General features: G+C 46.7%; 1 protein-coding gene across 1 annotated transcript in view; it reads right to left on the minus strand.

Annotated features, from left to right (window-relative positions):
• Positions 1-21,680, minus strand: part of LOC140197064 (unconventional myosin-VIIa-like) — a 262,976-nt gene that overhangs the window by 172,250 nt on the left and 69,046 nt on the right. Inside the window, exons 19-27 of the mRNA XM_072256983.1 lie at positions 20,490-20,574; positions 18,336-18,554; positions 17,712-17,807; positions 15,480-15,659; positions 13,638-13,844; positions 11,200-11,370; positions 8,736-8,851; positions 5,324-5,450; positions 755-874 (exon numbers count right to left, since the gene is read on the minus strand). Of these exons, the coding sequence (XP_072113084.1) occupies positions 755-874; positions 5,324-5,450; positions 8,736-8,851; positions 11,200-11,370; positions 13,638-13,844; positions 15,480-15,659; positions 17,712-17,807; positions 18,336-18,554; positions 20,490-20,574 (1,321 nt within the window). The remainder of the gene's footprint in view (positions 1-754; positions 875-5,323; positions 5,451-8,735; positions 8,852-11,199; positions 11,371-13,637; positions 13,845-15,479; positions 15,660-17,711; positions 17,808-18,335; positions 18,555-20,489; positions 20,575-21,680) is intronic.

Genomic DNA, 21,680 nt, shown 5'->3' on the forward strand with positions numbered 1-21,680 from the left:
GGGAGAGGGGAGAGAGGGGGAGGAGAGGAGAGAGGGGGAGGGAGAGGAGAGGGGGAGGGAGAGGAGAGGGGGGAGGAGAGGAGAGAGGAGGGGGAGGAGAGGGGGAGAGGGGAGAGGAGATGGGGAGGAGAGGAGAGGGGAGGGGAGGGAAGGAGAGGGGGAGAGGAGGGGAGAGGAGGAGGAGAGGAGAGAGGGGAGGAGAGGAGAGAGGGGAGGGAGAGAGGGGGGAGGGAGAGAGGGGAGGGAGAGGAGAGGAGAGAGGGGAGAGGAGGAGGGAGAGGGGAGAGGAGGAGGGAGAGGGGAGGGGAGGAGGGAGAGGGGGAGGAGAGAGGGGAGAGGGAGAGGGGAGAAGGAGGGAGAGGGGGAGGGGGAGAGGGGAGGGGGTGGGGAGAGGGGGAGGGGAGAGGGGAGAGGGGGAGGGGAGAGGGGAGGGGGAGAGGGGGAGGGGAGGGGAGAGGGGGAGAGGGGGAGAGGGGAAGAGGGGGAGAACCATGCTACTCCCAGATAACACAAAACCTTTATCTCAGACTCTCTGTTGTAAACAGCAACTCCCATCACTGTGAGAGTGATCACTAGTCTGTTTTTCACTCACCTACCCTCTCCTCCCTACCCCCCCATACAGTCTTCTCTCACCTCCTTCTCCCCAACCCCTCCCACATCTGTCCCTCACCTCCCACACTCACCTCTCCAAAACAGCCACCCTCCCCACTCACCACAGCCACCGCCACCCCGCCCCCAACCCCGGTGCACGCACCTCCAGCTCCAGGTAGCTCGGTGGCTCTGTCCGAGCTCCATTGACTGCCGTCCGCCCCAGCCGCTCCTTGCAGAATGGCGCATACCCCACTGGTCCAGATCGAAGGAAGTTACGCAGATACTGGGGAAGGCAAGCACACAAGAGGTGAAGTCAAACACCCACTGAGGGCAGCGTTACTGGCTGTGTAGCCAGGAGACCCAGACTAACCTCAGGGTGAAGCCCAACACGAGCTCGAGGAAACAGCACCTCAGACCCAAATGCCACAAACACTAAGTTTTCCAATTTCTGGTAACTCTTACCTCCTGTGCCCCTCCCCTATCTCCATCCTCCCACTTTTGCTCCCTTTCCTATACCTCCTCTCTTCACTATTTCTGCCCCCTTCTCACTCCTGGGTCCGTCACCAACTACCCAGATACTTCTCCCACAGCATCTCCCTCCCTATTTGGTTCTACCTACCCTTCAATGGCTCCCACAAGCAGCCTTTGTCTCCCTGCTCTTCACCCTGCGGAAGCCATCTCCAACCTGTACCCTGACCTTCTCCCTCATGGCTCCATCTGCCCGTCTGCTTCCGCCTATTACCCACCTATTTCTGTCTCCCAACCACCCTGACCGTCAGAGTAGTGCACTATATTGTCACATACACCAATAAAATTCCTTGTTCACATGAAGCTCGCAGAGTACAGTGTAATGGTAACATTAAATACAACGACGAACACAAATTACAAGGTTCTGAAGAGGGAGTTCAGGGAGTTAGGAGCTAACTTAATGGGCAGGAGCTCCAGGGTTACGGTCTCAGGATTGCTGCCCATGCCAGGTGTACAGAAGGTTAAAAAGTTTAATATGTGGTTAAGGAGTTGGTGTAGGAGGGAGGGCATAAGATTTTTGGATTATTGGGCTCTCTTCCAGGGAAGGTGGGACCTGTACACTTGGGAGAGTTTGCACCAGAACTGGAGGGGGATTTATATCCTAATGGGAAAGGTTGTTAATGCTGTATGGTGGGGTTTAACTAGAGTTGCAGGGGGATGGTAACCAAAGTGCCAGAACAGGTAATAGAAGGTTGTGGAGGCAGATGTTGGTAAGATTTCAGACAAGTTAGGAATCAAAAGGTTGAGCATGGTGCAACTAGTGTCCTGAGCTGTGTATATTTCAATGCAAGAAGCATTGTAGGAAAGGCGGATGATAGTGCTGAAGATGAGGTAGCTGCTTTACAAACAGAGGTAATGTGTAAGAGGAGAGGCTGTTGATTGGGAAAAATTGCAGTCAACAGGATGATTTCCAATGTAAAAGACAGACAAAATCAAAAAGGACTGAAGGTGTTGTATCTGAATGCGTGCAGTATACGGAATAAGGTAAATGAACCTGCAGCACAGTTGCAGATTGGCAGGTATAATATTGAGGGCATCACTGAATCATGGCTGAAAGAAGATTATAGTTGGGAGCTTAATTTCCAAGGATACATACTATATTGAAAGGCCAGGCAAGAAGTCAGAGAGAGTAGAATTGTTCTGTTGGTAAAAAATAAAGTCAAATCATTATAAAGAGGTGACATTGGGTCAGAAGGTGTTGAATCATTGTGGATAGAGCTAAGGAACTGCAAAGGTAAAAATATCCTGATGGGAGTTGTATACAGACCCCCAAACAGTAGTAAGGATGTGGTCTACAAATTACAAAGGGAGTTAGAAAATGCACGCCAAAAAGGGCAATGTTAATATAGTCTTGGGGGATTTTTGAGAAAATCAGGTTGGTGCTGGATTACAGGGGGGGGGGGTATTTCTAGAGTCCCTACAAGATGACTTTTTGGAGCAGCTCGTGGTTGAGCCCACAAGAAAATCAGCTATTCTGGATTGGGTGTTGTGCAATGAACCAGAATTGATTGGAGAGCTTAAGGTAAAAGAACCCTCAGGGGTGGGTGATCATAATATGATCAAATTTACCTTGAAATTTGAGAAGGAGAAGCTAAAGTCAGATGTATCAGTATTACAGTGGAGTAATGTGAATTGCAGATATATGAGGGAGAAGTTGGCCAGAGTTGATTGGAAAAGGACACTGGCAGTGACCCAACAGAGCAATAATGGCTGGAATTTCTGGAAGCAATTCAGAAGGCACAGGAGATATACATCCCAAAGAGGAAGAGGTATTCTGAAGACAAGATGACACAACCGTGGCTAACAAGAGGAATCAAAGCCGACATAAAAGCCAAAGACAACACATATAATAGATCAAATTATATGACATTATATGTTCATGATTTGGATGATGGAATAGATGGTTTTTTTTACAAAGTTTGCAGGCAATATGAAGATAGGTGGAGGGGCAGGTAGTTTTGAGGAAATAGAGAGGCTACAGAAGGACTTAGACAGAATAGGAGAATGGGCAAAGAAATGGCAAATGGAATACAGTGTCGGAAGGTATATGGTCATGCACTTTCGGAGAAGAAGTGAAAGGGTAGACTATTTTCTAGGTGGAGAGAAAATACAAAAAACTGAGGGGCAAAAGGGCTTGGGAGTCCTTGTGCAGGATTCACTAAAGGTCAATTTGCACATTGAGTCTGTGGTAAGGAAGGCAAATGCAATGTTAGCACTCATTTCAAGAGGACTAGAATATAAAAGCAAGGATGTAATGTTGAGACTTTAGAAAGCACTGGTGATGCCTCACTTGGAGCACTGTGAGCAGGTGTGGGCCTCTTATCCTGGAAAGGATGTGCTAAAACTGGAGAGGGTTCAAAGGAGGTTCACAAAAATGATTCCAGGAGTGAATGGCTTGTCATACGAAAAGCATTTGATGGCTCTGGGTCTGTATTCACTAGAATTCAGAAGAATGAGTGGTGATCTCATTGAAACCTATTGAATAGTGAAAGGCCTTGATAGAGTGGATGTGGAGAGGATGCTTTTTATGGTGGGAGGGTCAGAATAGAGGGGCGTCCTTGTAGAATGGAGATGATGAGGAATTTCTTAAGCCAGCACGTGGTGAATCTGCAAAATTCTTTGCCACAGGCAGCTGTGGAGGCCAAGTCTTTATGTATATTTAAGGCAGAGGTTGATAGATTCCTGACTGGTCAAGGCACGAAGGGATACGGGGAGAAGACAGGATATTGGGGCTGAGAGGAAAATTGAACCAGCCATGATGAAATGGTGGAGCAGACTCAGTGGGCTAAATTTCCTAATTCTGCTCCTATACCTTATGGTCTTACAAAGCAGAATGGTGCAAAGATCATAGAGCTAAAGAATTGCCGAAATGACAATAACAGAGTTACCCAGAAAGATAGAGAAGAATTGCGATAGCTTGGCTCCTGGTTCACTCATTAGTCTGGACTGTGAGCCTCAGATATGAAGTGGGGCTGGGGCTGGGGTCTGAACTGAGGATCTGGAGTTAGAATCCAGAGCATCACGGGTCAGAAATGTGGGTGGGCTTGAGGCTGTAGCCAGGGTCTGGACTTCCTGTATATTTTTCCACTTGCTTTAATCTCACTGAATGATTTCTTGTATTATTCTGTAACACAATAATGACATCTAATAGTCTGGAAAATCTCAGCACCAGGGATGTCAGATTATCAGAGTTTCAGCAATGCATTGCAGATGGGCTAGCAGCCTGTTAGTCTGAATGCTATTTGTGTTTCTGCTTTCAAGTTGTGTGGCTGACGGGTAAGATTTTCTGCTGGCAATCTTCCAAGAGATGGTTGCGAGGACGAGGTGAGAGGAATGCACAGCTGTGGAAAGTGGCTGCAGAGGAGGAGATTTGGCCCTGGTGTTTGGAATTGGCCCAGGGCTGGCCAGGGTCTTGGCCGTAACAGGGGTAGGGTCAACTTACTGACCTTCAACTTACAGTTTGTATTAGGGCCTCAACACTGGGCTTCTGATATCCCTGGCTTGTCTGGCAAGAAGAGGCAAGGAAACGAGTCAATTGGCATCAAGCTGAAGATCACTGCAGCTTCAGTCATTGACTGAAATCCAAGTTGGACAGATGCCCGGCTGCTGCCTTTCTTTACCAGGGAGCTCTGAGTGCTGCACTTCTGACCTAACATGATGCCAGCATTAACAATATCTAACTCACAGGCAAGGTCAAGTTAGTCCAACAATGCATTGGGCATGAAGTGGACTGCTAAAGAAAGTGTGATTCAGGAGGTGGGAAAGTGACTGATATGGAACTGGCAAACAGAAATTCATCCTCAAAAAGCAGTGAAAGCAGTGTCCTTTTCAACAAATAAGGGTGGAATGTTGCCAGGGATAGGAGGAATGTGGAGTTGAGATCAATCACACTGTGGCCAGCCAGCATCGTATCTACACATTACATTGTGTCATAAGCTTTCAGTGGGGTTAAAGAGCTTGACCCACCCTGACCCTAGAGTATTTACCTGTGGGTCCACACACTGTTAAGTTACTGTTTACAAGTTTTGCTCACACTTTCATCAGAGGATGAACAGGCCAGGACCTGCCCGGGGCTGCAGGAAACACTGAACATCAATGCTCAACAATATCTGAGTGGACGGACAGGTTCGCCGGTGTGCAGGCAGCAAAGGAAACCAGCAGGCACATCTGCATGTAGATGTGTGGGGAGCACAGTGAAACTAACCTTCATAAAGCCCTCTGAGGGTGGAAAACAGCCAACACACAGGGACATGAGTATCCAGCCTCTGGCATAGACATTCTTGTTGTAACACTCTGACAGCTGCTTACAGATCTGACAGTAAATCTCATCTCTGCAATAAAAACAAGGAAAGAGTCAGAAAAGCTGTCTCTCTGGATGAGCAACTTAAAGAACCACTTACACCAGATGGAAACAACAGGGATATTGAAGCTGCGATCCACACAAAGGAACAAAACAATCTGTGGGCTGTTGGAACGGAAAGATGAACTCTCCTAAGAGCTACAGGAAAACGGGGTAAATGTTGCGGACTTGAAATTCTATTATTGTTCTGACAGAAGACCTCCTGAAACGCTCTGCAACTTGAGATCCCTAACAGATCAGAGGACTTGACAGCACTGGAACTTGGAGAGTCAGTCTAAAACAAAGGGCCTTAGCAGCTGACAGCAAGAGTGCGAACACTTCCTTAGTCCTTTCCCAAGAGAAGACAGTCACTAACATGCCTACCGTTGTATTGTGATTACAGCTCCGCCAAGAAGTTGGAGATGGGGATTTCCCCAGAGTTTTGAATGCCCTTAAAACAATCAGAAAGATTGCTGAGCAGTGGTGAAGGTGTGCCGAAGGAGATAAGTGTTGCTCATCAGGAGAGAGTTGGTCAACTCTTATCAATCATTAGCAAACAGGATGATAGAGAATCCAAATAATGTCATACCCATCATTCCCACTTCAAAAATAGATTTTAAACATTGCAGTTTGGAGCAAACATGAAAATTGTGTGGAAGAAAACAATGGAGGACCTTCTCAGGGTGCTTTGGTTTTGTCCCATATCCCAAAAACGTTCTGCTTGGTAGGTAATTGGTCCAAGTATGTAGGTCAGTGGTAGAATCTGGGGGCAATTGATGGGGAGAATAAAATGTAGAATGTAGAATTAATGGAAATGAGTAAGGTTGATGGTCTGTGCAGGGGGCTGAAGGGCCTGATTTCAAGCTGTATCTCTCTATTATCAACAGCAGTCATCATCCTGCCTGTTTGATCTTCATGAGGACATAATGTTCTATATGGCTTATGGAAAGTTGATGCAAGGCCACAGAAGGCAAACCCGCCCCCTTCCCTCCATCTCAGCATTCCGAAAGGACCATTTCCATCAGTTTGCTCTTCTGTCTCCACCAGCCAGGAAAATTTCCCATGCCATTTCACTTCTTCTCTTCCCGCTTGCTCATCATCTAACCTACTCCAATGTACTGTGGCCTCCTCCACACTGAAGAAACCAAACTCTGAGTGAATGACCAACATACTGATCACCTGTAGAGTCTGCAGGGATAAAAGTCACTGATGTTGAGGAGTAAAACAGACCAGAGCTGGGGGTAAAACTATTAATGCTGCAACAATTTCTATAGTTTTGATGAAAGGTAACATTAATTCTTTCTTTCTTTCTTTCTGCCCTGCTGCAGCTTAACTCAATGAGAGTTTCCAGCAAGTTTGTTCTCATTTAAAGCCCTGTATTGGAGCTTCCTGGTCTAACTGAATGAACTGGTTCAATTTCCACTGTGCAGATAGAAGGGAGGTGCTCAGAGTGCACAGAGGGACTGAGGAGGAACGGGCTGGAAAATGCACTCTGCTAACAGAGCAAATAACATCAACTTTGTCATTAAAGCTGAGTGCCGGCTGGTCAGCAACACACGAGTCCTGTTCCAGAGATCAGCAGACAACAACTGCAGCCCAGCACGGAATAGATACTGCAAGTTAGAGGAGCTGTTAAACTGAAGTCAGTGATGCACCCTGATACACACATGAAGGTCTGATACAGCAAAATTACAGAAGTTCTCACTCAGCCTTGGGCCATGTATCCCTGCATCAACACGACTAAACCAGGTCAGATCCTTGTCATCTTTCTCCATCACAATCCTGATTTGATGGAGACAGACGTGAGAGCAAAGCGGAACATCTGGAAAACTTCTGAAATGTCTACTTTGCTACCACTGCTACTGTGTGGTAATGGAATCTCCAGAGCTGAAGGCCCCGAAATCCTCGGCTTTGTGTGTTTCAGCGGCTGGGGAGAGGTCGAAGGCGCTCAGCAGAGGATGGCGCTCGGGAGGCTGTATTGGAGAGGCTGCTCGGAATCTTGGAGTTTATGGGCGGATGGACTCAGGGTCGGCTGCTTCCAAGGTATCGGCAAGTTGACGGTGTCTGGAGGTTTATGGCGGGGAATTTCTCCCTTTTGCCGCCTGCTATCGGGGATTTAGGAGTCGATCAACTCAGGACTTTGAGTACTTTTTTTTTTACTGCGCCTATGGTCTGTTCTTTATGAAATTACGGTATTGCTTTGCACTGCTGTAACTATATGTTATAATTACGTGGTTTTGTCAGTGTTAGTCTTTGGTCTGTCTTGTTTTCTGTGATATCACTCCGGAGAAACACTGTATCATTTCTTAATGCATGTATGCATTTCTAAATGACAATAAAAGAGGACTGGGTGTTCTCATAATCTAAAAAAAATCTAAAATAATCTTTGTGGGAATCAACTAACTTCCTGTTGCATTTCCTACATAACATTAGCTTCTAAATGTGGGCCTGGGGAAAATTTGTCACCATGCTGGTATGGCAGACGGTGTGAACCTTAGTGAAAAGAAATTGTTGGAGACACACTCACAGGGAGGCTGATATAAGGAATTGCCTTACAGACACAAACCTTCCTGTGGCTGACTCCTGCAAACTAACAGCATCCAGACAATGTCCTCCTCCGTTTCAGGCAGAAAAGGTTAGTTAGATTGGCACTATGGTGGGTGAAAGGCCCTGTCCTGTGCCATACTGTTCTATGTTGAGATCAGTTTATAAACCACAGTGGAGATACAGTATGTACTGAGCATTGTTAGCCAACAGGACCAGTGTAGAAGTAAATGTGATAGACAACCTGCACTGGAAATTCATCCTGACTTACTGTAAGGAAGGACAAACTGATGAACCTGTTTGGATTCGGATGGTTCTTCCCGCTGTCAGACCTGGGTTTGTGTAGCTTTGCCAAGCTGACACCTTAATCTATGGTAATTCAGGAGGGGTAGGGACAATGGGTACCCCCTCCCCCACCACCTTGTAGTCATGTTTCCACCACCTTCCAGGTTCTTTATGGGAGTTTCATTCCATTCGAGCTGCCCAAGACTCTGGCAATGAGATTGTTCCTGGTCCAATCCCCATGGCTACCCCACTGAAAATGGAAAGTGCAGAAATTAAGCTTCCCTCTTCCTAACCCAGATTCTCACTGTGTCAGCCTTTAACATACACCCACTCATGGCAGTTCGCTAGAAAATATGTCTGAAATCATTTAATTTCATTCTGCAAACAGCTCTGGAAAGAAGGAGGACTGGAAGGGAAAGAACCTGTGGCAGGAATTGTCAGCATATACCTGATGCTGGGTCTGGCAATGGCATTACCAATAATGAAGTGAAGCTTTTCCAGGTTTGACATTGGTCTGTCCGAGACAGGATTCTCATCCAACAGCATTCCCTCTCCAGCATAACCCTGCAGCATAAACCAGAAGAACATTTCTTACAAGGGCGATCATTAGCCAAGATTTCCAGCTCCATAAAGCTGATGGTGTGTAGGTGGCAGAGTCTGGGTTGTTGATGAGACTGTGGGGAGAATAATGGAATCAGTATAGGATTAATGTATACGGATGGTTGATGGTTGGCACGTCTCGGAGGGCTGAAGGTCTGTTTCATGCTGTATGACTCTGTGACATTATCCTTCCCTTCAGTCCATTCTGAGAGTGTGAGACATTCTCCACAATCTGCTAGCTCAGAAATAGGGTCAAATGCTACCACGTATCATTCTTCATTGAAGAGATCAAAATGAAAACCTTTCATCTGGGTGGCTGGTTGCATCCCCCTCCCTCCAGCCAGGATGCAAAGCAGAGTCCAGTCTCGGCAGTGTTATTAGAACCAGTAATGATGTTTCTCAGTTGTTTTATATTCCAGATGAAAACATAAAGAAGCAGGAGCAGGATAAAGCCTCAAGCCTGCCCCGCCGCACACTATGATTGTGGCTGATCTCCACCAGAGCTCAACTCCTTCTGTGCCAGGTTCTCACAGCCCTCAATTCCCTGACCTTTGAAAGAATTATCCATTATCTCTGTACCTCCAATGATCCAGACTGCACAACTTTTTTGGGCAGAGAAGTCCAGTGAATCAGCACCCTCTGTAAGCAAAGTTCCTACCCACCTTGTTGTTAAACGCCCACCCCTAACCTTATAATTATGCCCATTTGAGACATGGAAACATCTTAGTATCTACTCTGTCCTAACCCCTCGCAATTAATTACTTTGGCCTCTGCAACTAGGACAACACTCGGAACCCTTATGCTATAAGTGATCTGCTGCAGGAACTTGGAGGGTTGAACACTACCTTGGGGGAAGAGGAATTAGCAAAGTTTCAGATTGAAAGCCCTGCCTCAGGACTGAGAGTGGAAGCAGGTGGTCAGGATCTTTATGTCTCCATCAGTCCCATGCTGTGGATTGAGACCCCTGCTTTGCCTCCTGGGTTCCCTTGGCCCCTGATGACAACTCCACAATTCCACCAGCATGAGACATAACACGAATGAGGTCTCAGCCATTGCTAAAGCAAGAGGGTAGGTCTGCATTCAGAGATGAAAGGTAGTCCGGACAGGGATTAGTGAAACCACCAGCCTTCTCTTCTCCTGAATGAGGGAGGCACACTCGCCTCCAAGCCTGACAGCAGGCAGAGGTGCGAGAGCACAGTTTGTTACTGGATTGTAACACGGGAAGGCTTATAATCAAATAACTTGTTAACATTCAGATTATTAAATGCAATGCCCTGCTGGTAATGGTTACAAAACTTTACCTCAGTGTGGTATATGTCATCACTGATATACAGGAATATAAAGCAACTAATAGGGAATAAATCATTTTTATACAGAGGGTCCTGATGCATTGCTAATCAAAGGCCAACTGAATCCTTTTGGGATCTGGTACGAAGGACTGCCTATAGAATCTACCACTGTACATACCACCCTCAACATAGTGCCTGGTAGAACAGGACCTCCTCACCCACCCCACCACCGCAGAGAAGGCGGTGGAGTAGAGCTGGGCAAAGGAGAAAGGGCCCCATCATGGGAGAGAGTCTGAAGGATGTTTGAGTGCAGGGATGGGAAGAAAGTGATTGGTGTTAGGGAGAACAGTGGATTTCAGGAGAAGATGAAGATAGGTATTGGCGTTAGTTTATTATTGACACAGATCCTTGATACAGTGAAAAGACTTTGTTTACATGCTATCCACACAGAATACGTCACACATAGGTACACCAAAGTAGTAAAAAGATCAAAAAAAAATGGAATGCAGAATATAGAGAAAATGGACAAATATAGTGGAAGGGCCACAACAAGGTAGATTAGGAGATCACTAATGTCCAACATATGAAAGGTCTGATAACAAGATAGAAGTTGTCCTCGAATCCACTGGTACATGCCTTAAGCTTTTCGATCTCCTGCCTGACAGGAGTGGGGAGAAGAGAGAATGAATAGGCTGACGTATACAGAGAGGCTGTAGCTCCTGGCAGTAACCCAAGAAGATGGTTGTGAGGTGATCATGAATCAGGAAACGTCCGATGTCCAGTAGATTACTGAGCGGGAGGAATCAAATGATGAAGGTGATCACCACTGATCCCAGAGGAAGACTGACAGTTCAGATCCCCATTCCTGAATCTTTGGCCCTGTGTCTAGGATCTACTGAAGGGTTCTTTAGTAGGACAGCAGGGTGCCATCTCACCAGAGTGCTTCTGTGCATAATGCACACATCTGGGTCCATACACTTCCATTTCATCAGCAACAGAACACAGTTAGGGGACAGTCCTTACCTCGTCTGTGGTCTGGTTTGTAGTTTTGTAAACCTTGGACTTTCTACCAAGGGAGTCATATATCTGTGTCATGATGGAGTCCTTTGTCTTTTCTGAGGCCTTTGCAAATGTCTTGGGCTCTGGGAGATCACCCATGAACCTCAGGATAATATTCCATACGGCCAGGGAAGCCTATAGAAGCAGATTCCACACATTAGTTACGTGACATATACAGCCAGTTCAAAGCCTCTGGACCCAACCGGTGAGTAAATTAGGAGTGACATCGTGACACCACCTTCCAAAGTAGAACCTGAGCTCTTTAGTGTACTTACCTATAGCCCTTTCAGAGACGCAGACAGAAATTTCCAACCTTCCCAAGTCAATATACACACTTCTAGGGTGGCACTGTGCTCTGCTCCACAGGTTCAATCCAGACCTCAGGCACTGTCTGCCTGGAGTTTGCATGTTCTCCCTGTGAATGTGTGCGTTGTTTTTGAAGTGCTTCACTTTCCTCCCACATTCCAAAGTCATGCAGATCAGTAGATAAACAACTCACTGTAAATTGCCCCTAGTGTACTGATGAGTGTGGAATCCAGCAGGAGCTAATGAGAATGTGGTGAAATTAAGACGGGATAAATGTAGAATTGATAAATAGATTAAATAATGAGAGGGAACTTAATGACGGTGAGGACACTATGAATGAGGTTGATGTTCTGGAGCATGTTGATATTAAGGGAGAGGAGGTGTTGGATTTGTTAAAATACATTAGGACGGATAATTCCCTGGACCCTGGCAGAATATTCCCCAGGCTTCTCCACAAGGCGAGGGAAGAGATTGCTGAGCCTCTGGCTGGGATCTTTATATCCTCGTTGTCCACGGGAATGGTACCGGAGGATTGGAGGGAGGCGAATGTTGTCCCCTTGTTCAAAAAAGGTAATAGGGATAGTCTGGGTAATTATAGACTAGACAGCCTTACGTCTGTGGTGGGAAAGCTGTTGGAAAAGGTTCTTAGAGATAGGATCTCTGGGCATTTAGAGAATCATGGTCTGATCTGGGACAGTCAGCATGGCTTTGTAAAGGGCAGATTGTGTCTAACAAGCCTGATAGAGTTCTTTGAGGAGGTGACCAGGCATAGAGATGATGTGCAGTGCAGTGGATGTGATCTACATGGATTTTAGTAAGGCATTTGACAAGGTTCCACATGGTAGGCTTATTCAGAAAGTCAGAAGGCATGGGACCCAGGGAAGTTTGGCCAGGTGGATTCAGAACTGGCTTGCCTGCAGAAAGCAGAGCGTCATGGTGGAGAGAGTACATTCGGATTGGAGGGTTGTGACTAGTGGTGTCCCACAAGGATTGGTTCTGGGACCTCTACTTTTCGTGATTTTTATTAACAACCTGGATGTGGGGGTAAAAGGGTGGGTTGGCAAGTTTGCAGACGACACAAAGGTTGGTGGTGTTGTGGATAGTGTAGAGGATTGTCGAAGAGTGAAATGAGACATTGATAAGATGCAGAAGTGGGCTGAGAAGTGGCAGATGGAGTTCAACCCGGAGAAGTGTGAGGTGGTACACTTTGGAAGGACAAACTCCAAGGCAGAGTACAAAGTAAATGGCAGGATACTTGGTAGTGTGGAGGAGCAGAGGGATCTCGGGGTACATGTCCACAGATCCCTGAAAGTTGCTTCACAGGTAGATAGGGTAGTTAAGAAAGTTTATGGGGTGTTAGCTTTCATAAGTCGAAGGATAGAGTTTAAGAGTCGCGAGGTAATGATGCAGCTCTATAAAACTCTGGTTAGGCCACACTTGGAATACTGTGTCTATTTCTGGTCATCTCATTATAGGAAGGATGTGGAAGCATTGGAAAGAGTACAGAGGAGATTTACCAGGATGCTGCCTGGTTTAGAGAGTATGCATTATGATCAGAGATTAAGGGAGCTTTACTCTTTGGAGAGAAGGAGAATGAGAGGAGACACGATAGAGGTATACAAGATATTAAGAGGAATAGATAGAGTGGACAGCCAGAGCCTCTTCCCCAGGGCACCACTGCTCAATACAAGAGGACATAGCTTTAAGATAAGGGGTGGGAAGTTCAAGGGGGATATTAGAGGAAGGTTTTTTACTCAGAGAGTGGTTGGTGCGTGGAATGCACTGCCTGAGTCAGTGGTGGAGGCAGATACACAGGTGAAATTTAAGAGACTACTAGATGGGTATATGGAGGTATTTAAGGTCGGGGGTTATGTGGGAGGCAGGGTTTAAGGGTCAGCATAACATTGTGGGCCAAAAGGCCTGTACTGTGCTGTACTATTCTATGTTCTATGTTCTAAATCAAATGGCCTGTTTCTCTTGTCTCCTTGATTGTTTCTTCAATTAAAGCAACATAAAGTTGGATGGATCGTTGGGAGGCCAGTGAGTTGTGTCAGTGGCTCCCAATGTTTCTCCCAGGATGGGCAAAAATCACCTACCAGGATGTCGACTTGGTTGTCATGGAAGAGCAGAGGATGTCGGAGAGGCCGTCGTATATGAGTGGGAGTAGAAGACCCCTGGAAGTAAGTGGCAGCGTATTTTGCGAAGGTGTATTGGTCCAGATCGTCCTCCTCACCAGAATCAGAGGACAGAGAGGTATCATCTAAATTGAACTCCTCCAATTTGTGCTGATTCACCACCAGGTCCTGAAAAAGACCAGAAGTAACAAAATGTGGCAACCAAACTTGATCACCTGTGAACAGGTGTCAGCGTTACAGAGTGGGATCTCCCCGAGGCCACGTTGCATGCTCCAGGCTTCGAAAGTAGAAGAGATCTTCTCTTCCTGCCTGTGGGGGCTGGGCACCTCCCTCATGCAAAAGTAGCAAACTGCGAGAAGTAGCAAAGATCAATCAATCAAATAATCTATCGTAATCATGTAACGGCCTGTAGATACCCCAGTGTTAGAGGCAATTACTGTATAATTAAGTAATGAACTTTTAACTATAAGAATTAACAGACAGCTGGTCAGCTGAGCTTGGAAGCAGCTGCTGGTCCTGAGTTGCTGACACACAGACCTAGTTATGTTTGAGTTCACTGGAAGTCACCAATCTCAAGGACTGCACTGATGTCAGCTTTAGTAGTGGTTACTTAAATAGCAGAGTTACAGGAGAAATTGGGCTGGTAAAACTGGGTTATTTTATGGGTACAACACACACAACATGCTGGAGGAACTCAGCAGGCCAGGCAGCACCTAGGAAAAGAGTACTGTACTCTTTTCCCTAGATGCTGCCTGGCCTGCTGAGTTCCTCCAGCATTTGGTGTGTGTTGCTCAGATTTCCAGCATCTGCAGATTTTCTCTATTTTATGGGTGAACGGGAGCAGTTATTTCTCAAAACATGGAAGGCATAAAATGCTGTTGGAGTTAAGCCTTGGATGTTTCACCAGTGAGGTGAAAGGTCCTGTAAGAAATGATATTCCCACCGAAAACTCAGACTAGTTTCCTGTCAACAATCAGAAATGGGTGCAGTGTTACGGCAGTCTAGTGTTGGGTGAAATAGAAGCCCTCACTTCAGTTCCACATGCAGGACAACTTCAGCCACAGCAAGAAGGACAAACCTGAGGGAATGGTCTGGGTTACGCTGATACTTAACTGCACAGCAACATTTATTTTGCAGATGCAGAAAAGAACTTCCAGGCCAGAAATCCTGGCTGAAATGTCGTGGAAGGCTGAAACATTGAGACAGCAGGTGGTATGCTCTGCTGTCGGAAGAAGACCCCTGTACCGAGCGATCCCTCTCTCTCTCTCTTTTGATGGTGAGTGAGAGCCTGTTGGTCCCTGAGACAGGGGCTTGGAGAAGCAACATGGAAGATTGTAACTTCGGAACAGCGAGCTGCTAGTCTCCTGCTCTCGTTGTCACAGGAGCAATCTCTTTCTCCCTCGCTAGTGAAGGACTCTTTGGGGACTTGCATGGCGGGGGTGTGTGGTTTTACTGGTGCGAGTTGGGGGAGGAAGGGCTGCTGCTTGTGTGTGGAAGGGGGAGGGGCACTTTGGGGTTCTGATGTCACTATTATTCTCTCTTCGAGGTTATTAGTTTCATGGACGTTTCTGTGAAGTGCAAGAATTTCCAAATAGTATACTGTGTACTTTCTCTGATATTAAATTGAATTATCTGAACCATTTATATAATCCAGGATTCCAGGGGCAGAGACTACCTATCCCTGAATAGTGAAATCAAGCCGGGATCCAAAAAAAAAATTTCCACTTCCTCATCTCATTGAACAATCAGTGAAGATCTTATTTGGGAAATTCTGGTACTTAATTCCTGAAATGGAACTATTACCTCAAATCCTAGAGGACCTTCTTTGTCTGGGCATGCCAGCACACTTGGCAGGAAGCTGAAGATGTCGTCCACCATCTCTAGGTCTCTGAGGTTCTCAGCTTTCTCTTCCTCCTGCTGTTCCCTCAAGAACCTTTCTCTCTGCCTCCTCTCATTCGTCATGTCCTGTTTGGACATCCTCGCCTGTAGAGAGAGCCACGGGTCAGGTGGATGAGGTACACTTTCATCGGTCAGGAAACTAGAAAGAAATCCAAAGGGAGTTTGTTTCTCAGAAGACTCTTTCTCTCTGATATGGTCCCTGCTGGGAATCCAGCATCTGGGGACCATCTTCTGTGGGCCACATGATTTGGAGGAGTTTACAAGCAGTCTCTAAACCTCAGATGGCAACTTCGGTCTTTTCCAACCTTACCTTCTCAAAAATTGCGATTTTTGATGAATCATTAAAAAATAACTGACTCAGCTTTCAGTATTTAAATATGATACTATTTTAAAAATGTAAATTCATTTTTATAAATGTGTTTGTAATACATTATGTACACCAGCTGGACGATACATTGATGAGATCATACTTGGGTGTTGTGTGCAATTCTGATCTCCTGGGTATGGGAAAGATGTCATTAAGCTGGAAACCAGTGCAGAAACTATTCACAGAGATGCTACCAGTCCTGGAGAGCTTAAGCTATATGGACAAACTAGATAGGCTGGGACTTTCTGGAGTGTAGGAGGCTGCGGTATGAGGTTTATAACATCATGAGGGACGTAGATCAGGTGGATGGTCACACTTTCCTAAGGTACAGAAGTCTAAAACCAGAGGGTGTAGCATTAAGGTGAGAGAGGAAATTTTTAAAGGGGATCTGAGGAGTGACTTCTTCACACAGAGTGTGCTGGGTGTATGAAACAAGCTGCCAGAGAAAGTGATGGAGGCGGGTACAATTACAATACGATAGAGGTATTTGGACAGGCATATCGAAAGGAAAGTTTTAGAGAGATACGAGTCAAACGCCGATAGCCAAACTTGTTGCAGAGGAAGGGGAGATGTGCAAGTAGATAATTTGGTTAGTATGGATGAGTTTGGTAAAGGACCTGTTCAGCCCTATATAACTCAATGATTCTAAATTAAAACTTTATTTTTAATTCAAATAAAGAACTAAAATCAATTCCCTAAGTCTCTCCATCCAGTTTGGCCAGCTGGGCCTGTAACTCCTCTGATCTCTGTGCTCAGGGAGTCGATACTGCAGCCGTTAAGGTGAACGTCACAGACCAAGCCTCTCATTTCTAGCAGCGCCTGCCTTCTGGAAGTCTGACCCATGGAGTGGACCTTCCCAATGGTTCCCAGTGGTGAAATGTAGGTGCGTTTCCACCAAAACCAGGGAGCAGGCTGGATTTGGTTTTTATCATAGAACAGTGGACTAAAATATAGGAAACAGGAGCAACAGAAGACCCTTCAGCTCTTTGATCCTGTCCCGTCCCAATAGAATCTACCTCAATACTTTCTTCCCCTACTCATCCTGTTCCCAATGAGACTCCACAGTACAAAATTCCAAAGAATCACCCCCATCCTCCCGAGTGAAAACATTTCTCCTCATCTCAGTCTCAAATGGCCTACCCCTTATGACCAAGACCCCTCACAATTAATAAAATTAACTTCTCAATTTTTTCAGTCACCTGGATTCAATGACAGGGAAACAACTTCTGCTTTACCTCTCTCTCCTCTGATTCACCTCCCTCTGCTTACTCCCTACGCAGCTGCTGGTAGTAAGCCTCCGTCCCCAATCTCCCAGGCAACAGCACCATCATTTGTGTCATTCAGTCTCCCCTGTTCTCCATGGTGCCACAGCCACTCCCTGTGTTCTCTGCACATCTCCCCTTCCTCTGCAACAAGTTTGGTTTCTAACCATTTTCCAATTATGATGGAGCATCATCAACCTGAAACATTAACTCTTTTTTTCTCTCCACAGATGCTGCCTAACCCAAAATATTTCCAACATTTTCTGCTTGTATCCTAATTTGAGACTTGAGTTCGAGGTTTAATTCTGGAAATGTGAGCTGTGAGAACTCAGTGGTTTTTGCAATATGCTGAGCTGGACTGGGAGGAGTTGGGTGTTGATCTGTTGTAGATCCAAGATCCCTTCTGCGGTCAGCAAGGCTCTTTCACCGACCAACAGACACCAGGTACTTTCAGAAGTCTGTTATATCCTGAAGTGCTTGCAGGGCCAGATGTTGAGTCAATCATACCGATGATTTTGTGTCCATCTCTTCATCTCCCACTGCAACGCCAACTAACTTCACGCGCTGTCGTTTGCCTGCACCGCCGAGCTTCCCCATCCCAACCTGCAGAGGTTAAAGGATGAAGACTTGTAGAAGTGAATTTGAGTGAAATTGAGTGAATGCTTTTAACATCTAACTTCTTTAACATCGGAGGTTAACCTTATCCACACCCAACCCCAATGCAGCGTGGTGCAAAAGGCATCCAGACTCATTTCCCACAACCCCTGCCTGAACCTCTCCACACACACACACACACACAATCCCAGCCCGTTTTCACAGGGTTCAGGGTTATAACTAGTGTTTCCGCACATGCTTTACTCCAGTAGCTGACACTGCTGCACATTGCTGAGTGAGTGTTCCACTGTCAGCTAATGCCAAAGTTTCCCCATCCCCCCCACCCCCAGCCCCATCATTGTCCCTTTCTGGACAAATAATTATCCCTGACTCAACCTGATTGTAGTTGGGTGTTGTTTCTGGATGTCAGAGTGGCATGTTTCCTACACTACAGCTGTGTGTCATTGGCAATAGAGTAGTTTGAGGTGGTAAATGTGCTTCCTCCCTGCCCCCAGCACCTCCACCTCCATTGCTTACTTCTTTCCTCTTTCTCGGATGGTTTCTCCGAACCAACATCCCCCTCGTGTAGGCCTGGATGATGATCAGAGCTTCCAGCCGCTTGCGGTGGTTCAGTCGTGCCAGGTAACCGTGGCACCGTGCCTGGAACAGGCTCACCAGCTGGCGGGTGTCTTGGTACTGCTTGGCCGCTCTCCGTGAGTGATAGAGAGCCTGTAATCTTTCAAATCCTTGTCTCATCTGGGGCAGAAAACCAGAAACACCACAGGTAAACGGCAGTGCCCGAGGATCGTTATGCACAACAGTAATGTTGTGTCTGAAAGAACCTCACACTCTCCTCAAGGTCCTACATAAAGCAAGCATCACTCCCCACCCCCCCCAATACCCTCTCTATAGCCCCTTTCCAAACTCAACCTGATCACTTGACACTTCACACTCCCCACTGTCCTGTATCAGCACCAACATAATCTGCCCATTTTTCCACATCAACACATCGCTGCCCAACAAAACCCACAGTCCCACTCACCCCCACAGCCCAGTGCTAACCTTAAACTGTCCCTTTCTCTCCCCATAGCCCAGTGTTAAACTAACACCAAAGTCCCAACAAGACCCACAGTCCCACTCACTCCCACAGCCCAGAGCTAACGTTAAACTGTCCCCTTCTCTCCCCACAGCCCGGTATTAAACTAACACCAAAGTCCCAATAAAACCCACAGTCCCACTCACTCCGACAGCCCAGTGTTAAACTAACGCCAAAGCCCCACTCTCATCCCACTGACTCTAGAACACAATAAATAGAGCATCAGTAGGCCACTCGGCCTCTCAAGCCTGCACCACCATTCAACAGCATCAGGGCTGATCTCTTCTTCTGTGTCACTTCCCCATTGTCTTCAATTCCCTGATCATCTGAAAATATTCCTACCTCCTCTTTAAATACTTCTAATCCCCTCTTTAAATACTTCTAATCCCAACTGACTTCAAAGTCCCATTGTCATCCCATGTCAACTCCAGGCAACCCCTCACACACCTCCGCTGCCAGGGTGAGGTCCAATGTCTCTCCCTCATTTCTGTCCCCTTTCCTACATCCCTTCCAGCCTTCTATCACCTCTGTTGTCCACCGCTTCCTCCCACTTTCATCCACCCACTCCCGACCTATCACCCAACCACTCTCCCCAGATCCTCCAGCATCTAGTTCTGATTCCACTTCTCCCCTAATGCTTCCCATTCTCGGCTCATCTATCAGAGTCCAGCATTCGCAGCCCTTTGAGTTCCTGCTTATCTCCCTCCAGCTGCAGTCCCTACCCTCACTTACCCTGGGCTCCATCAGCGTTTTCATTAACTTGATCCCCAACTCCATCCCTGCTCCCCTGGCAGCATCTGCCTGTCATCCTTCACCTCTCTTCAGTCCAGCAATAACCTCAGACTCTGTCTCACCACTTCCCATCTCCTCCCTATACTGGCTATCCCACTGGGGCACAGTGGCAGAGTGGTTAGCACAACGCTTTACAGTACAGGCGACCCGGGTTCAATTCCTGCTGCCGTCTGTATGTTCTCCCCATGACCACATGGCTGTTCCAGTTCCTCCCAAAGTCTAAGACATACCAGTTGGTAGGTTAATTGGTCATTGTAAATTGTCCCATGATTAGGCTAGGGTTAAACTAGGGGTGGCTGGGCAGCATCCCTTGAAGGGCTCAAAGGGCCTATTCCACGATGTATCTCAATAAATAAATAAATCTATGCTCTCCACTGATTCAGGGTCTCGATCCAAAATGTTCACAATTCCTTTTCTCCCTGATCGAGCTGCAGAGTCCCTCCATCATCTGCTGTCTCTTATATCTTAACCCTAAACCAATCTCACTGTCTTTTCCCAAAGCATAAAATTAATCCTAGCTCCCACACTTATGCACCACTCCCAGACTAATTCCCACTACCCAGTTTTCTCTGCTTGCAACATTCAGCCAATTTTCCCTTAAAACATGCCAGAACGTTCACCTGATCATCTGCCTCCAGTGGCATAGTATTGTTCTTCTCTGTAGCCCTAGAAGGCAACTTGTCCGAACTTCCCTGAAAACCTCAGTACAAACTTCAACAGACGAGCTACTGCTCTTGGTGCTGTGGGTTAAGAAAACCCCACCAGACCCAAGTTCTGATTGATTCAGAAAGCCAAACACTTACCAATTTGTACTTCCTGCAACACTGGTGTCCTCTCCAGTGACTCTGAATCTTCACAGCTGCAGCCCTCACTCTCAAGAATTTTCTCCTGTCAAAACAGGGAAGAAGAATGGATTTTTCTATGTATGTCTGTTAATTCTTCAATCAGATTCAACTTTCACTCCTATTGGTAATTGATTTATTGTTGTCACGTACAAAGATACAGTGAAAAGCTTTTCTTTGTTTGACAAATAATGCCATGCATAACTAGAGTGAGGTAGTAAAAAGAGAACAGAATGCAGAATTGTCATGGTCCAGTCTGTGAAGTCCGCATTCCGGTTCACAGTCCGGTCCGTGGACTCAAGATTTCGGGTCTTCCAGCTGTCCCTCGTTTGATTGAATTAATCATAGGGGCTAATTTCCATCTTGGGGCTTGGAATATAAGTAGCCTTAGGGTTGAGTGTGGGCTGCTGGTTTGTCTTGTCAGTCCCCCTTGGAGCAACCTGCTGATGGAAGGCTAGTGAAACCATTTGTGACCTCTAGGCCTGGTTGGAAGACCACAGCTTCATGGAGCCTCGTTGCCACTTGTTGGCATAATCTTTGTGGTATGGATTTGGCTGTTTCCCGGGCCAGCCACTCTGAGCTAGGTAGGGATCTGACTGTTTCTGTAGCCAGCTGAGGTTGCTGGCTGAACTGAGACTTGGAGCTACCTTGGAGCAGAGATGGAACTGTTTGTTGTTCTTTGGTGTTTGTCTCTTCTTGTCCTTGCCTCTGTGGGGTAAGTCAGGCTGTTTTGCTGTTGCCCTGCAGGGGGTCCTGTCCTGTCTTGTCTTGTCCTCGCCTCTGTGGGGTAAGTCAGGCTGTTTTGCTGTTGCCCTGTGGGGGGGTCCTGTCTTGTCTTGTCTTGTCCTTGCCTCTGTGGGGTAAGTCAGGCTGTTTTGCTGTTGCCCTGTGGGGGGTCCTGTCTTGTCTTGTCCTCACCTCCATGGGGTAAGTCAGGCTGTTTAGCTGTTGCCCTGTGGGGGGTCCTGTCTTGTCTTGTCCTAGCCTCCATGGGGTAAGTCAGGCTGTTTAGCCGTTGCCCTGTGGGGAGTCCTGTCTTGTCCTTGCCTCTGTTGGGTAAGCCTGGCTGTTCTGCCATTACCTGATAGAGAGACTAGTCCCACCTTGGTGTGGAGATGGAGATGAAGTTGAGTCCTGGCTAGTCTTAGGATA

This window comes from Mobula birostris, chromosome 4 (genome assembly GCF_030028105.1).
Source record: "Mobula birostris isolate sMobBir1 chromosome 4, sMobBir1.hap1, whole genome shotgun sequence".
In the NCBI taxonomy this organism is placed as follows: Eukaryota; Metazoa; Chordata; class Chondrichthyes; order Myliobatiformes; family Myliobatidae; genus Mobula; species Mobula birostris.